The sequence below is a fragment of the Pelmatolapia mariae genome, linkage group LG23 (assembly GCF_036321145.2).
Source record: "Pelmatolapia mariae isolate MD_Pm_ZW linkage group LG23, Pm_UMD_F_2, whole genome shotgun sequence".
Taxonomy (NCBI): Eukaryota; Metazoa; Chordata; class Actinopteri; order Cichliformes; family Cichlidae; genus Pelmatolapia; species Pelmatolapia mariae.
In genome coordinates, this window is record NC_086246.1 from 31,431,322 (window position 1) to 31,449,011 (window position 17,690).

General features: G+C 38.7%; 2 protein-coding genes across 3 annotated transcripts; both read left to right on the forward strand.

Moving 5' to 3' along the window:
• The first annotated feature begins 671 nt into the window (after positions 1–671).
• si:ch211-207l14.1 (uncharacterized) lies at positions 672–6,212 on the forward strand. Its single transcript, XM_063466567.1, has 4 exons — positions 672–1,479; positions 4,153–4,377; positions 4,466–4,564; positions 4,998–6,212. Exons 1-4 carry the CDS (start codon positions 1,069–1,071, stop codon positions 5,103–5,105), a joined length of 843 nt encoding a protein of 280 aa, XP_063322637.1. The 5' UTR covers positions 672–1,068; the 3' UTR covers positions 5,106–6,212.
• A 52-nt stretch (positions 6,213–6,264) lies between these two features.
• On the forward strand, positions 6,265–15,331 carry sft2d2b (SFT2 domain containing 2b). Of its 2 annotated transcripts, XM_063466583.1 has the most exons (8): positions 6,265–6,468; positions 8,261–8,350; positions 8,438–8,523; positions 8,666–8,747; positions 9,973–10,008; positions 10,098–10,156; positions 10,237–10,266; positions 12,681–15,331. In XM_063466583.1, the coding sequence occupies exons 1-8, from the start codon at positions 6,400–6,402 to the stop codon at positions 12,715–12,717; spliced, it is 489 nt and encodes a 162-aa protein (XP_063322653.1). In that variant the 5' UTR covers positions 6,265–6,399; the 3' UTR covers positions 12,718–15,331. The 2 variants fall into 2 exon arrangements, with proteins under 2 accessions (XP_063322653.1, XP_063322654.1); XM_063466584.1 differs by lacking the exon at positions 9,973–10,008.
• The last annotated feature ends 2,359 nt before the right edge of the window (positions 15,332–17,690 follow it).

A 17,690-nucleotide genomic window follows, 5' to 3' on the forward strand; every position in this document is an offset into this window, starting at 1 on the left:
CCAAAGAAACATATCCGGTGCACACGTGCGTAGAAGTTGGGTTTATTTTCGTCCGTGATCCAGGTGTGAGTGGATCAGGTGTGGCTTAAAGGTCATTATTTGCGCTTAAGAATAGACTTTATCCTCGTTTTACCTCCTCAGCAGGTTCACTCCTGAACAAGTTGAGAAACTTTATTTATTTAATATGATTGTATTTAATTCTATAGTAAAAAGAGTTAGAGAGCAAAAATCATGATTAGGACTAAATTGTATCAATCAGCTAAAATCCAAAATCTGAAATTGATAATTACCTTAAAGGAAATTTTTTAACAATTAAAAAAAAATTTAGTTTAAATTGTTTGTAATTTAAATAAATATTACAATTAATGTTTAAAAAATGTCAAATGAATACTGATATGAGGCATTTTCATTTATTTAAAATATATATTTAAATACATTTTAGTGCATTGATAAAGGTGCAGGATGTTCCATCTTAAATATTTGTTATAAGATATTATATTGTTAATTAGATGTTTTTAAAAGCCAAAATAAAACACGCAGGGCTGGTACTGGTTTCCAACATTTATCAGATTGATTACACCATTAATCAATAAAGAGCTGGGGTGCAGTGAAGTGACACAGATCCTGTAAGCCTGTCCAGTAATCTCCCTGCTCTCTCTCCTGGATTTCAGTACATGGATTAACAGGCTTCAGGCCAGAGCAGCACAGAGAGCAAAGAGACGCTCGAAATACAGAAAACACAAACAATACCAGCAGTGAATGTGGAAGAGCTGGAGGCCGGACTTTGTGTGGACTTCGGATGGATCTGCGGGGGTGGAGAGAGGTCGACAGTCAGGCCTGTTCCTTGGAGGCTCCTCGGCTCCTGCTGGCCTCCTCTATGGCCATCTGGCTGCCAAATGCTGGAAATGAGCCTGTTTCTTGTTTCTTCATTTAAATAATTTATTGTAGCTTTCAACCAAGACTTAAGAACATATTTTTGCTTTAAGTTGACCCAGCATTATTTTAAGCCAGCCTGGCATGCCTGGTTATAATCTGTATAACCTGTAGCTTCATTGAGCCAGCTTTCACATGGTCACAGCTTGTAAGTGTGCTTGTAGCTTTTACACCACAGTTTTATCAGGAAACAGTCTGTTTGTTGCTGCTGTAGCGTTCTGCACCACAAGGGTAAACATACATATCCTCGTAATGGATCCTGACAGAGAAGAAGCTGAAGTATTTTCGGACCCGGAGGACCCATTTGCTCTAACAGCAGAGGATAAGGAACAGCAGGAGGATGAAGAGGATGAGGATGATGATGAGGAAGATGCCAGGATATTCAACGCTTGGATGCAGCGATACCGGGGAGGGGAACAGCAGAGTAAAGTAGGAGAGGAAGAAGATGAAGATGACGAGTCAGAGGGAGGAAGACTTAAAAGCAGAAGCAGCCCGGAGCCTCCGGCCGCGGTAAAGTCGGGCCGCCGAGCATCACTGCCATGTCCGGTAAGAACACCAGTAACTGTACAACTCCAGACCAACTGTAAAGTGCAGTAGTGTGTGGTCAAAGGGAGGGGTAGTCATTAATGCTTGCCTTCTTTGATATGCTGAGCCATAATTAAAATTCAAATGTTGTTTTTGGACTAGTCGTCAGTCACAGGAACTTAAGCACAAGAAGTTCTTTAAATGCTCAAAAATTGGAAACATTCCTTAGTGATACAGTCCTAAGCTCAAGAGCAGACAGTAATAGGTTGTTTGTTGAGATTTTGTTCATTTTGTCAAGTGCTGTCTTCAAGGTCAGGAAACAGTTCATCTTCTTTATCATTTGGGAAGAGTCATTCAGTCCACAGGGTCATGGCCATCTGGCTGTGTGGATACTCGGTCTAATTGGGATACAGTGGTCAGTCGCTCCTTTTAACTTGTGCATGACCTGCTTCCCGTCTTGCCATGATGGGGAAGGTAATGAGAATTGAATTCATGCATTACAATATCTTGTCCACAGGCTCTAAAGAATTTGGGAAATTCTTGGAGCCAAAGATTTTTTGATGCAGTCTTTGGTCTTGCTTTCAAAGATAAGATATAGTGCTCAGGCTACCAGAAGAAGTTCAGTCTGAAAACTGGTGTGGGCATCTGATGCAAATTCCTGCTGAAGTGTGCTCCTGGTGGCAGTCCCAGAGCACACTGGGTAAGAGCAATTTGGGATGATATCTGGCAAACATCACTTAAGCCTTAGCTTCCCAGCTGAGGTCTATTTTTTGGTGTATTCAGACTGTATCCAGAATCCATAGAGCTACTAGCAGAGTACCTGGCAGGAACCTAATAATTAATCTAATTTGCCTCCAACTTGAACAAATCCTTAGTCTGCTAACAGAAAAACCCAACAGACAACCATGGAGACCTTTCATGTCCATCCCACAAGGTAAACACAGCCATTAACTTCTCTGCACCACTATATAATTTACCCTGAAAAATACAACAATCACATATCACCAGAAAAATAACTGGAAGAGAGCATCATAGGAATGTGCCGGGCTTGCTCTTTTGAAATAGATTCCAGTGGATGGCAACCGATTATGCATTAAGAATGTCTGCCCTTTAACCAATGTGTTAATTTAACTGTGGTTACATTTTCTGTGCTTTTTTGGGTTAATGTCACAAACAACTTCTAGAAATTTGTAATCCAGTGCAAGATAACCCTACTCATGTTGTTGGAATATCGTGAAACGTGTGTCTTGATGTATCATCAAGTCATCATCAAATAATTTTGAGAGAGATAAATTTTGCCAGTAATCAAAGTGACTTCATCCTTCTCTTGGAGGGACCGTGAGTTCACAATAATGTGTTGTAATGGGTTCACAACACAAGACTGTGACTATTCATAATAAAGGATGAACATAGCCAGTGTGACATCAAACATTGTTTTGTACTGTCTGGTGATGAGACCTCAAGCTAAGTGTTTTCATTGTCCCCTACCTTGTGTTTGGAAGTTAGACGTGACCACAAGGCCATGGTTCTCAGTCAGAAAAGGATGGAGTGCCAACTATGGATTGGGAGTGAGTTGCTGCCCAAAGTGAAGGAGTTTATATCAGGGTTTGTTTACAAGTCAGGGAAGAGAGGAGCACGTGATTGACAGTCAGATTGGTGCAGTGTCTGCAGTGAGGTGACACTGTATTTGTCTGTTGCAGTTAAAAAAAGAGTTAAAAGAATCAGATCTCACATAGAAGCAGACAATACGAGTTCCCTTTGATGTCTGTGGTCTCCCTTTGAGACAGGGGATCAGAGCAGAGCTGCTACTCCTGCACACTGAAAAAGGCCAGTTGAGGTAGTTTGGGCATCTAGTTATGATGCATCCTGGATGCCTCATAGGTGAGGTGATTCAGGTATTTGCAACCAGAAGAAAGAACTAGGACAAGTTGGAGATGGTCTGTCCTCAAGTTGTCTTGGATTCACCTTGGTCCCTCCTCAGAGGTGCTGGAGGAGGTGGCTAGCGAGTAGGAGACTGATGGATATCTTGTTTCAAGCCTTTTGATCTAGCTCTTTCCTTTTCTCATAGCATTATAGTGAGGGATGATCAGGAGGAAATGGTGTATGCAGTTACCATTAAAAAACAGTTGTATCAGTTTATATCAGTCATACTTTCAGTCTTCAGGGTGTTCACAGCTCATGATCTCTGTCATCCATAAACCAATGTCTTGTTTACTGTTTTCTAAGTTTCAGCCTTGCAGTTTGGTTATAAGGGAAGTAAAGACTCTCAGAGGTGCTAATGGAGCTTTTAGGTACATGTTCTTGTTTGTTTTATGTTAATGGGATAACTGGGTCAGTGAGTCTTTTGTTTGTTCAAGACTCTTTTTAACGGCAGAAAAAAATTAGAAACAAAGAAATAAAACTGTGGAAAGAAGGAAGGCAAATATTTACAGAGTAATGAGTTAAATGTTTATTATAAGCAGCCCACTGACATTTCAGTTTTTTAAATCATCCTTCAGTTTTGTATAGTGAGTATTGACTTTAATGTCTACTTTTTAACTTTATTAGTCATAATTTTCTTCTTACTTTGCTTTCTGATCTTATATACTATATTTGCAGTTCATATTCAGCATTTTGTGACTGTAAATTTGCATTTAGCATTTATGCTCTCTGCATGAAGTTTGATTGATTAATTGATTGATCTTCTGTCTTCAGTCCACTCTGTCGGCCATGCAGCTGTCTCGTCTCCACTCATCCACTCAGGCTCCGGTGACGGCGAGGGTTTTGTTGCGTCGCTCTTCCTCCCGCCGCCTTCTTCCATCACCTATGGAAGCCGCTGTGCCCACCTCAGAGCGCAGGCAATCTCTCATACCCACAATCCCCGAGGTTGTGCCACCTGAGAGGCGGGGACAGTTCAGAAGACGTAACGTCATGTCGCTGGTGTGTAGACGCACTTCCCGATTTTTATAAGACAAAATTAAATTGTGTTTTTAGGCTCTTTGTGACTTTAATTGTTTCTGTGTTGCAGAGCGATGCTTATAGTGTGTGTCTGATCTGTCATAATGACTTAAATAACGGCGCTGGCGGCACCAGAGAGCTACAGTGCACACACACCTTCCACAAAGAGGTAGCACATACCAGCAACAACATCAACACATAAACCTTTTCTTGGGTTTAAAGTTGGGCAACCATAGACGGGTCACAAGTAAACTCAGCACAGACAGATGGACCCTGAAGGGTTATAGAGGTCCAATGAAGGCCCTGTCTAAGGTGGATGACACTGAAGAGGTCAAGTAGATGACTGCAGACACTCATACAATGACAGAGTCACTAAAATAGGTTTAAAACAAGTTTAGTTTCCCCCTTTTTAAGATTTTGTAAGAAATAAAAGACATGTTAGTCCAGTCTTCCTCTGAGATGTTTTAGGCCATTCATTAGTGAGAAAAAGATGCAACCACTACAAAGACATATTTTTGACCCAATGGTCTTGTTCCTCTAGATGCTGGTGCTCCAGGACTCCATGATGGTAACATACTCTCTCATGCCTTCTCTCTCCTCAGTGTATCGAGGAGTGGTTGTGGAGGAAACAGTGCTGTCCAACATGTCAAGTTCAGGTGTCCATGCCACAGCCATCTTACTGGAGCTCCAGCAGGGTCATAATCCCCTAACATCACCAAGAAAAACATAAATTAAACTGGACTTTATTGGATAACCGCTTTATTAAAGCGCAGTGAATTTATCATTGTCTTTCAGAATATTATCAGAAGAGGAGTGTGACTTTTGATGCAAAACGCTATTCAATAGATTAAAAGACAAAAAGATTAGCACTCAGTATTTATATAAGGAAACATCCTCTGTCTTTTATTTGTCTCCATTTTGAGCCACACTGGTTTCAACAACCAGGTTATCCTGAGAATAAGGGAGTGTATTCCCTGTTTTAACACCCATATCATCTCAGTGTGATACAAATAAGTCATAGTGAATTAGAAACATATAGTAAAGGACCAACGCTGAAGCTGGAGAACAGGACTCTGGCCAAAATAACATCTCTGATGGACAGAGTCTCCCACCCCATGCATGTAAATGTTGCTGAACTGCAGAGCTGCTTCAGTGACAGACTGCTGCATCCTAGATGCATGAAGGAGCGTTTCCGCCGGTCCTTCCTCCCTGCAGCCGTCAGACTGTACAATCAGAACTGCTCCCAACAAACACAGATGTCTACATCAGCGCTGTAACAACTTCTACTGTTATAACTTGCACATTACTTTTCTCAGCTTATATATACACTAACTTATTGGAAGTTACATGTCTAATTTTTAATGCACAGGTACAATAAACAATCTGCACTTTTCTAATTATTCTAAATATTCTTAACTATTTAAACATCTTTCAGTATCCTGCTCCGTTTGCACACTATGTGTACGCTAATTTAAATAACTGTACAGTACTCTGCTCTGGTAACTATTGTCCATGATGTAAATATGTAAAAATTGTGCTTCTGTTCTGTGTCCTGTTCTGTTTGTATATGTGTGTTTTTGCTGCTGATACAACCAAATTTCCCCTTGTGGGACAATTAAAGGATTATTCTATTCTCTATTCTATTCTTCTAGTTTCTTCTGCTAGTCTGTTATGCTCTGTTTTTATTTGTTTTTTCTTGTTCTATATTTTGTCATTTTATTTGTCTTTTGGTGTGAATATTCCTATATTTTATTTGCTGATAATCACTCAGTTATCTCTGTAATCAATTTTAAACGAACTCTACCAATAAATGAACTGAAGGAAACAGCGCCTCCTTTGTGTGCGTTGTGGCCAGGGGCGGTACTGCAGGCGGAAGTGCTGCACCTGTTGATGTGCTCTTGTGTGACTTCACCGCCCCAAAACACCTGAAACTTCCAGCACTTAGGAAGCTTCTGGAAATTTTAGAAGCGTTTTATCGCCTTTATTGAAGAAGAAAAGGAGTCCATGGATAAATTGAAGAAGGTTTTGAGCGGGCAGGATGATGGGAACGCAGATGGGAGCGGCATACTGGAGGTGATGTTGTTTTTAGCCGGTTAGCTGGTTTCGCTAAATTAACCTGTTAAAACGGACGTAGTGCCAGAATCTGCAGATATAACTCAGCCAGGTGTGAACTCACAGACTTCAAAATGGTACTTTTAGATCCAGTCTGACTTGGACCTCTAGGGGAAAACATTATATGTGATGTTCATCCAGAGTAAACCTTCGTAAAAGCGCTTTTAGAAAGTAACACGCTGCAGAACATGGCTGAGAAGTGAACCGATTTTAATTTTCCTTCAGTGTCCCGGTTACTGTCTGATAGATATCATTACATGGATGATATATAACGAAGAAGAACCTATAGTGTTTAATTCGGCATACTTGGTGTTATAAGATAAAAACAAATGTTCATGTAAAGTATAGTTAATTCAGGCGAAACTGCTTCTTGCCGTTTAACCTCTGCACAAATCATAAAACTGCACTAGAAGTAAGGCAATAAAGTTAATTTTGATAGTTAATAACTTTGACAGTTGTAACTTAAGGAAGTCAATGCTTTAATAACTTCCACATTTGAAATACTTAGAGGCTCGCAAATGTGCATTTCGGGGCGGGATTGTGTTTTTATTATCATCAAATTGACATCTGTTGGATAGACTACCACTGCTGTCATGAACCAGGGCTGTCACACTCATTTTAGCTGCTAGGCCACATAAGCTCAAATATATACAACAAACCTCCCTCATTAAAGAATATATGGAAGTTTCTGCTCACGCTCACATGAACCATAACCAGGGTTTAAAAAATCTCTAACCTTAAATTAGAGTAAAACACCTGTCACCTCATCCACCTGACGGCCTGAGAATTAAAACAGCTCAGTTTTCCACAGTTATTGAGTCTATTGTCAATATATGCAGCTGTTTAAAGTGTCACATTTTCCCACACCCTCCCCACTTAATCATCTTTTAAATTAATAGTTGAAAGGATTAATGAGGAGTCCCTTTCCCTTTTCAGACTCAGCAAAGGTGGAAAAACTGAGATTTTAAACCTGGGTACTAAAGGTGGGAATCAACAGGAATCCTGCGATACAATATTATTGCAATTTTTTAAGATGTGTGATTCGCTGAATAATTAAGTAACAGGTAAAATTTGTCTGTTTTATCCAATAAGGCAAGGTTATTTTACCTCAGTTGGGTTTTTTTTAGGTTTTTTTTGCTGCTGAATGAGAATGAGATGTGAAGCGTACAGACACTGTCATGAAAGGCTGACGTCAATGCTGGAATAAGAGTATTCAGCAATTAACTGTGATGAATCTTCAAAAATCACAAAATCCCATATAACTCTTAGAGCTGTGCTGCTTTTTGTGTTTTGAACTTGCCAAACATTTCATCAAGCATCGCCACAAAATGAACAAAAGTGCTTTTTACTGAAAAACTGGAGTAATGAATGAGCGTCCAGTGGGTCGAATTGGACACTTTGGTGCCGTGTTAGACACGCCTGCACTAAACAAATGCTAAAACCGTTTAAATTTGGTTAACTGAAGAAGAGTAAATGTTAGTTGAACAATGTTTCTGAGATATTACACTTTAATGTCACAATAGTAACAGCTGTTATTAATCTTCATTCACTTTAAAGCTTTTAGTTACTTGCCTTTGACACAAAGAAAATAACTTAAAGACTCTGAATGTCAATTTCATGAAATCTGAGTCAATATACAATCTTCATTTTAAACTCCTTTAATACTAAAGTCACCACCCAAAAAATAAACATCAGTAACAAACATTTAGTCTGTGAGATCATCATGATGTTAATGACGACAAATTCTGTGCAGAGAGCCAATCAGGCATCGACCCTGTCCTGGGGGACACGGGTGAAGGGTTTCCTGATCTGCTTCGTTTTAGGAGTCGTGTGCTCCATCCTGGTGAGTAAATGACGCTCCTGGACTGCGTTTACTGTTTCCATGACAAAAAAGATTTGCTGTGGTGACTTCCTGTTTTTCTCTGATCAGGGTACCTGCTTGTTGTGGGTCCCTGGCTTTGGTCTCGCTGTGTTCGCTGTCCTCTACAGTCTGGGAAACATCTGCGCTCTGTCCAGGTAATAAGCAGGCCTAACCTGATACTACATTACCCATCATCACTTAGGGCCGGTATTGACTTCAGTGTTTTTATGAAGGGAAACGTCGACCCCTAGTGGTAGAAATCAGAGCTTTGACTGACGAAATCTTTTTCTTTTTCAGCACCATGTTCCTGATGGGTCCATGCCGGCAGCTGAAGACCATGTGGGCTAAAGAGCGAGTGCTCGCCACCATCATCATGCTGGTGAGAACAAATAACTTTTCATTATTGTCTGTAAGTTTCTCAGTCATCCAGATCAAGGTAGTCTAAGGAGCTTGAAAAGAAAGCTACTGGACTCACTTAAGCTTTGTGAAGATTTCACCTCTCATCCAAGAAGTTTCTTCAGCTCTTGGATGAAAGTTGAGACATCTTCACGAAGCTTAAAGAAGTCCAGATTTTCATTATTCTGTCCTCATGTTGATTTAATTAGAGGAATTTCTCAAATACACAGTGATGGAAGAAACTGAACACACAAACAGCAGGGGACCAGCTAGGATTGTCACGATGGTAGGATTTCAAGCCCGATACTGATTCTTGGAAAAATACCTGATTGTTGGGGTTATGGATGAACTGGTCCCCAGTCAGTGCCGAGGTTGTGGGAAATCTGCAGATTCTTGTCCCTGACCAGTCGATCTGCAATTTATTACAACTATAGAGTGCAGTCTAGTTTTCGTTCAGGAGTATTTTAGAACACAGTGAAATCAATCAACAAAACCAATCAAAAATAGAGAAATAATATTGAAAATAAACACCATTAAAACAATGATAAATAAAAACCTGACCAAACAGTGTGACTAATGTGACAGGTAAGATAAGTGGTAGAGGGCATGTAAAAACAGATTTCCTATAAAAAAAATAAAAAAAAAACCTCTCTGTATAACTTTTACATTTCAGTCATTTTTTTTATCCACATTTGCATTTACCTTATTTATGTGTCTCTAAGGTTTCTACTGGGTCTGTAGCGTAGTGGTTTACATATACAGGTAGTTCAATTGTGGGATGAGAGGCATATCCCATAAGGTTTATTCAGTAAATCAAACATGTGGATCTACCTGCTGTGAATCTGGGAGCAGCTTAAAGTAGCTTTCATCTGTTTTTTGTTTTTGTTTTGTTTTTTGCATTTGTGTTGGCAAATTTAACTGTGGATGAAATCTAGTTTAAAGTGTCTAATCTCTGTATCCAGGTTTGGGCTGAAGATGAAGTTACAGCTGAAGATGATGAAGATCAATTCAATCTTTTAATCACGGAGTGAATCATTTTTGCTATGTCAGTGTTAATAAAGCTGATTTCTCTCATAATTTGTCCAAGCATGCTCCAAAAACTGAGTTTACAGGAATTTACAGGAAAAGCCACGTGACGTCCTGATGAACGACAGGTAGCTGAAACTCACCTGTAAGCTCCACCTGAGTGAAACTGTCTCTCTCTGCAGGTGTGTCTGGTGCTGACGCTCTGTGCTGCGTTCTGGGTGAGAAACAAACGGCGATGAAACGTTTGGATGCAGCGAGTCGTGTTGTGTTGTTTTTGTGTTTGATTCATGTTGTTGTGTCTCTGCAGTGGAAGAACAACGGCCTCGCTCTGCTCTTCTGTATCCTGCAGTTTCTGGCCTTCACCTGGTAGAAAACACACACACACACACACACACACACGTGTTACTGTTTGTTACCTCTCTGACTGCTGCTGCTGTTTCCCACAGGTATGGCCTCTCATACATCCCATTCGCCAGGTAAGACAAACACACCTGATCTCACTAGTGTACGTTTCCTCGGGAGATAAAAACATGATGGCGACAGGCGGTTTGGTTTTAGTCTCGCTTGTTCGAAGGCATAAAAAAAGTATTAACCTTTAAAGTGAATAACTTGTCATACATACATGTGTGCTGCTGTGAAATTTCTGATTGTAGAAATGTTTCCTAGCAAGTTTTTTACAGTAGCTGACCTTTCTGTGGAAAGAGCACTAGGTTGGTTAAAAGAAAGTTTTTAATTTAACTTTCTGCTCTTACTGAGCATTCAAAGCACCGGACACTTATGTTGATAATAGCCATGATAATATTTCAGGTTCAGATTACTTTGTTTGTGCCTGCATATAAACTTTGTCTGCAGTAGGTGAGTCATCCATTTTCAAACAACAGATAAGCATAACATAATGAAGAAGAATGAATAATAAATAATCCACACTCTATCATAAACTGTATAAAAGCTGTAATTTGTTCCTCTGATTCATGGCTACCGGAACAAAGTTGTTTTTATGCCGTATTGCGCAGAACTTTATAAACCTTCTGAAACTCCCTGTACGAAGTCGTACAGTGAAGTAGAAGTAGTGAAACGAGAGAATTGTGATGCAAACTCAAAATGGAGACCATTCCCCTTAAAAGTAAAAGTTGCAATTAAGACATTTGGAAAAGTACAACTTTTACTTTGAAACTGAAGATGTAGATGGCTCACTTTCAATCTTTCATTTGCACTGGCGCTGGCATGGGAGGTAGAGCTACCACTTGGAAGGTTGGTTCAATTTCTGGCTGCTCCAGTCTGCATGCCAAAGGATCCTTAGGCAAGATACTGTCCATGAATGTGTGTCTGAATGGGTAATTTATACAAGTTGTATAAAATGATTTGAATGCTCAAGCAGAGTAGAAAAGCGATTTATAAGAACCAGTCCATTTACCATGCAAGCTATGGGCAATTGCAGCAATATGCTAGCAATCAAAGCAACCACATTAAGGTTTTTAATGCCAGGAATGTCTGCATGTCAGACATTTTTCACTGACTGGTCTTCAAGCCTGCTTGGCTGAGGCCTTAGTTTAAAAACTCAAGACCTGCACACAATATTTCTATTCATGTCAAATTATTCAAAAAAATATCTGATTAAAATATGTGGCTGAAGTCAAACACAAACCCCTTTTTCCTCCAACTGTTAGAAAGAGGCAGGATATTACTCTTGTATGTGGTGTATAAGCAAACTGCATGGTGTCAAACATATGTTCAGTTTGCCTGAAAATCGGACTTCACCAGTTTTTCAAGGAATTTTGTAAGTGCAGGTCCATGAGATTTGTTTTTTCTCATGGAGCAAAAGACCTTTTCCATAAAGTTCTGATCAACGTTGAAATCCTGATCCAGGGTGAAGCGAGGTTGTTTGCAACCATTTTGTTCTATATGTCAGGTTCGTATTTCTGTTTCAGCATTTAAAATTTCAGTTTTCATGCTCGCTATTAAGTAAATGCAGGTCATATTAATGTGCAGCCTGTACCCTGTTTAAAAACAATGTTTCCTTTCTGTATACTCAACTTAACAGTGGTAATTACCCATGTTTTTTTTTTTTGTTAAGGTAGATTTTAACCCACTTGCAATTATCATGTCTCTAACAAAATGCAGCATGGGGCAAATTGAATTAGCAAGGTTAATCCAAACCATTTCTACAAGCCTCTTTAATGCTTTCCTCCCCTGTACCCTTAAAGATGCATTTTGACATGTCAGTATATCTCAAAGATGTGGTTTGATAACTATTCTGGCTTTTTCCAAACACAGCTGCATAGATAGTTAAGCTTGTCTATGCATCACTAATGTCTGATGCACACACAGTCATTTTGTTTTGTAAGCAGGGCTGAAATGCGGGGTTATGGCAGAAACTACTTAGTTCAGAAAAGTGCATCAAAGGTTAATTAATTAATTAATTAATTACTCCTATTCAGCCTTTTTAACCATAAGCCTGGTGGTGGGCCATTTTACATAAATAAGTAGTTGTAAGTAGAAACACAGCAAAATAAGATTTTGTAGTCATCTGTAATTTGATCTACAAGGAAGCATGTGTGGAGGGAAAAAAAAGTAGTGTCCCCAGGATAGAGCTTTGTGGAACTCCAGATTTGTTTTAACAGCCAGTACCATTCATGTTAGATCATGTTACCATTTCTGTTATAGATAAAAGAAACACTACAGCTATGACTAACACTAATGGAGCCATAAAGTATTCCTGTGTGAAACTCATTCACTCTGTCATTATAGCTGCTGACAGAACCTGATCATTTAAGCACTGAAGCAAAATAAAGTGGGGTTTTTCTGGACTTTTTTCAGCGTAGTTTTGTTCATTTGTATTTATCTGCGATGCTTTTATGTGTAATTTTTTTTCTCCTTCTTTCATTTTCAGAGATGCCATCATAAAATTATTCTCACTATGCATCTAGGAAGCCCCGCCCTGTTCTTCCACCCCTCTGAGTCACTATCTGTCTGACCAATCAGGACACAGGATACTTAATGGTGGTAGTGGTGCGTTTATGTTAGGCTTTTGTTAACAGTTTATAATGCAGCTGGAGAGTTCACAGTGCCTGAATTTCTTTAATTGGTTTCTATTTATTTTCAGCAGTAAAGTAACAGTTTATTAGAGCATCTAATGCGGCTGTACGCAGATCTAAGTGTTCACTCACTGAACGAACATTATTCTCAGAATGAACACATTAACACTTTAAAGCATTAATTAAAGAATTAATATTTTCATTAGAAATTACAAACTAATTTAGAAGTAAACAAATGATCAGAACAGGTTTCTATTATCACTTGAACTATTCTCTTAAGTGAATAATTATCAAACTGTTTTGGTAGAGCTGGACGTCTGGGTTTGAGATCAAAATATGACAGTTTCACTTTGTTTAGCAAATTAGTCAACAGAAATCAATGATTTTAATCATCAGTAAAATATTTGAGTAAATCTTTTTAAGCTAAAATATGAGAAAAATCACCTAAACATGATTAAACTGTGTAAACTTTATTAATCTTTGCTTTTGGGGGGATATTATGTAGATAATCATATTACTAATAATTCAAACAATCAAAACAGGCAGTAAACCCCTTATAAATCTTTTATTCTAATATAGAGTAAAGGACATATACCAAATGTCTACTGCAGAGGCCAGGGTTTGAGTCTGACCTGCTCTCCTGACAATAAAGACTTGAAGACAAAAATAAATGTTTATTTAAAAAATAAAAACTCAAGAAGAAACACTCAGTATTTTCTTACATGAGTTTAAAATTTAGTGAAGCAGCTGCATTAGTATGTGAGATAAACCAGGTCCCACATGTTTCTCTTCTCATTTTAATATTGATTTGAAGTGTTACTGATGTTCACATCTTCCTGTTTTGTTTGTTTGTTTGTTTTTTGTTTTTTTGTTTTTTGTCCTAAAATTTCAATTTCCCTGAAGTTGTTATCACAGCACTTTCCAACTCAATATCTGTGGCAAGAAGTCATTACATACATTTGAACAAATTAACATTTCAGGTGCAGTATGGTTTTGTTGATTCAGCTCATCTGATTCCCATCTTAAGTTTTCCATTCACAAAAAGACCATTGCGAGATATTTAGTTTGAATTTCTACTGGCAAGTCTCCAGGGGGCGATGCAGATTTGATTTTTAAATTTTTTTGGCTTCAGTTGCAAGAAAGAAACAAACTCTGGCCTGTGGAAGCTCGTTTCCATAACTGCAAAAAAAACCCCAAAAACCTCACAGGCAGCTCTAAGTTATTATTTCAAAATCTAGAGTTGCATATTTTTAAATTTCAACTTCTTAATGAGCTGAAATTTTGACTTGCAATTAATTTTCGATTTATTAATAATTTATTTTTCAGTGTTGAAAACAAGCTTCCATAGTGGCCACGACTGTGTTCAGGAGCATCAAATGTTAGGTACTCGTTGCTGTGTTTCCAGCACAGCTGCACATAAACGGATCAGCGTTCTGTCGCCACACGGTGTGCGCTCACTTTTTCTTTAGATCATTTTACTTTTTAAATGGACGTTTTGCCTAAAAGTCAAAGTGTTTTCTTCTTTACTGTAATTTGTATATTTTATTTTTTGCGGGATTACATGATTTTAATACCAAATCTTGGTCATAGAGTTTCATGTGTTAGAACAAACCTTTTCTCAGGTGAAAAAAACCATAATCTCTTTTGTTTCGTCTCACTTTGAACTTGGTTATCTGCTTCTTTTTAAATTGGTTTGCACATTTTTCCTCATCCAAGAGTGAATGCTTTCATATTTATCCTCTAGACTTTATTTAAGGAGCTGCTTTCTTCGTCCACGCTTTCATTCATTTGAGTCATTCCCAGATTCAAATCTGGACCCGGAGTTTGCAGATATAACAGCAGTCCAACATTTAATTTTATTTCAGTGTGGACGAGGAAACAATGCTTTCATTGAAAAAGAGTTAAAATGACTTAAATCCACTCTCCATTAAATTTTTCCAGATGTGTTTTAGTTTCATTGAGATTTGGAACGGCTGTTTTTGGGTTTATCCACCCTTCAGAATTTAGTTTTCCTAATTTGTGTTGCCTTACAGACGGTCATTTAGTCCTTTTAACCACACTACAAAGCTGTGACTGAAATTTAGATGCTGGAGGCTGCTTTAAACACTGGTCATGGATTTCATGGTCCTCTCCTGCTTTTCTTTTTTTTTCTGTTCCATGACAGCGTCAGACCCTCATAATAAATATGGCTGAAGTTTCAAATAATGACATAGACCTATGTAAAAGTAAAGACTTTGACAGCTATGAATACTTTGTTTTCTAACAATACAGCTCTGGATGTTTCCTCTTCAGGTTTAGTTTGAACTGAATCATGCAGATCTACTTAAGTAGAGTCCCCGATTTAAATATAGGAATAGAGCAGATCAGGCCACCTTTATTTAACTTGCATTTTCACTTTTAAAGGTTGTGAGGTTAAAATATTTTTAGCCGAAATGTTTTAGTGCAACTTTAACTCTTTAAATATATGTAAACTGTATTTGTGTTTTGTCCGTAGGCAGAATAACTGTGAAATTGTTACTGATTTTATTTCAATAAATGCTTCTGTATTTAAGAAACTGCTTACGTGAAAATCATTCAGCTCAACACAAAAACTTCCCTTCATGAACTGGTAAAAGTGTGTGTGTGTGTGTGTGTGTGTGTGTGTGTGTGTACGGGTTCGTACTATCCTGGTGGGGACCAAAATCAGACTTTTACTATCCTGGTGGGGACTTTCTGCACCGTGGGGACCAAAATCCAGGTCCCCTCGGGGTTGAAAGCAATTTTCACACTCAAAATGCGGTTTTACTGTCAGGGTTACAATTAGGTTATGGTTAGGTTTAGGGTAAGGGTTAGGGTTAGGCATTCATTTTTAATGGTTAGGGTTAGGGTAAGGGGCTAGGGAAAGCATTATGTCAATGGGATGTCCCCACGAAAATAGCAAACCAGACGTGTGTGTGTGTGTGTGTGTGTGTGTGTGTGTTTTCTCTCCTTACCTGCCTCCCCGTTTTTTGCCAGTTAAGTCTCTAAAGCCTGTAATCTCCACCGTTCACTGCCTGCTGATTAAAACACGCACACACTCCCTTTTTCAGGCTGCATGCACTGTCCAGATATCGGATGTCTTTCCAGATGTTCCCCACTTGGATCTGACCTATTCTCCATTACATGCTGCTCTCAACAGCTTCTGGTGTTTTTCTTCAACACTGTCATATGACATTTAAACGTGCGCCAGGGAGGCGATTGGTCCAGTGACGCCTGAAATCACTTGTTTCGTTTTAGGTGATTAATTGGTTGATTAAATGGACGGCTGTTGTCATGTTCAGGAAACTGTTCAGAGAATATTCCAACCCCTTTTTTGTGCATTTCATGATGAATAAATAAAGTTAACGTTCTCCTCTTAATGTAGAACAAATAACTTACTAAAACAACGTAGTTCAGCTTTATTTAAAGTTGTGCTGTATATGTCCAACTTGACTTAAGAGTTTTTGAAAGATGAACGTCGAGTTATGTGGACGTTTACAGTGTTGATTTCCTGTCCATCCATGCATCCATGCACATTTACCGGTGAAGCATAATTCAGGTGTCAAATGACTGAACAACCTCAAATGGCTACTTTCAACACAAAGGAGTAGCTGCTTTACTACCAGCATTTTTCAATTAATCCTGTGATAAAAGTACCAGCCCTCATATGTTATTCAGCAGTATTGTTCATACCAGTTGGCACTGTGCTCACCTCAAAGTTGTTACTACATCGTAAGTGGAATAGTTCTTGTATCTACCTGAGCAAAAAGTGCCTTTAACAACCTCACATTGTCTAATTAACGCAAGCACTTTTCCATATGTCTCAACTATGTTCTATCTAACAATAAAAGTCCAATGAACACATCAGGAGCATTCATGCCACAGGATACTTTGGCTACTAGACTGGAGCAGCCATGACACAAATCATTCATCTGCTAATACTAGATTATCAAGATCATCAACTAACCAAGTATCAAACCAAAGTTTCACCAATCTAGGAGCCCATCAGCTGTATTCACCTGTAGAAGCCACAGGTGAATACAAACCACAGGTGGTTTAGCTAGCAGCTATCTGAGTCCTTGCTTTCTATTCAATATCCATTGTTAATGAATGTATGTAAATGTGATAAATGTAAATGAAATCAAGCCAGTAGAAACTTTTGCTTTCTACATAAGCAGAGTACAATGTGACTTGTTAATAGAACTCCAACTCCAAACAGAAACCAGAGCTTCCAGTATCAGAGCTCACGTTCTGGACATGCAGAGACATCATTTTCATAAAGAGCGATCTGTTTGCAAGGTTCATGGATGGACTTCAGACAGCTTCTAGATAAGTAAGTAGCTACATTTTTTAGTCTGAATATTTTTGTGAGTGAGAGATTTCTGTTTTCCGTAAATGTGCAAAGAAATCAGACACAAAGGCCTATAGGTTGGAAGGTGACTGCCTGGTAACTACCATCATGTACTGTGTATACCCTGATCGATGAGAAAGTGGTTTTTGGCTGTTAAGTGAAAATGGTTGCAGAAAACGTGTATGGTGTTGCAGCACAGACCTTGTGATTGCTTTGGTCACAGTTTGCCACAGTTCCCCATGGAAGATGCCAATTTGTCTGCAAACACTAACAAACCACAGAGCCATAGATCAAAAACAGAGAAAGTTTGCTTGTCAAAATAAAAGTTGCCTGTTTTGAATTGTGTTGCTTGTCAGCAGTAAGACACAGCTTTGAAGATAAACAGTCTCCATTTTCAGTTTGTCACACTTTTTTTTTTTTCTGTTTTCCTACCGGGCGGCTAGTAGTCGGCTGGTGTTTGCAGATAAATCGACATCATCCATGCAAACTGTTTCAACCTCCAGCAACCACTCACTAA

Excerpts from the sequence above, each read along its gene's own strand:
- si:ch211-207l14.1 (XM_063466567.1), top strand. The coding sequence starts at position 1,069 with ATGGTCACAGCTTGTAAGTGTGCTTGTAGCTTTTACACCACAGTTTTA. Across the intron at positions 1,480-4,152 it reads GAGCATCACTGCCATGTCCG|TCCACTCTGTCGGCCATGCA; the intron begins GTAAGAACACCA and ends TTCTGTCTTCAG. Across the intron at positions 4,378-4,465 it reads GACGTAACGTCATGTCGCTG|AGCGATGCTTATAGTGTGTG; the intron begins GTGTGTAGACGC and ends TCTGTGTTGCAG.
- sft2d2b (XM_063466583.1), top strand. The coding sequence starts at position 6,400 with ATGGATAAATTGAAGAAGGTTTTGAGCGGGCAGGATGATGGGAACGCA. Across the intron at positions 10,157-10,236 it reads CAGTTTCTGGCCTTCACCTG|GTATGGCCTCTCATACATCC; the intron begins GTAGAAAACACA and ends TGTTTCCCACAG. Across the intron at positions 10,267-12,680 it reads TCATACATCCCATTCGCCAG|AGATGCCATCATAAAATTAT; the intron begins GTAAGACAAACA and ends TTTCATTTTCAG.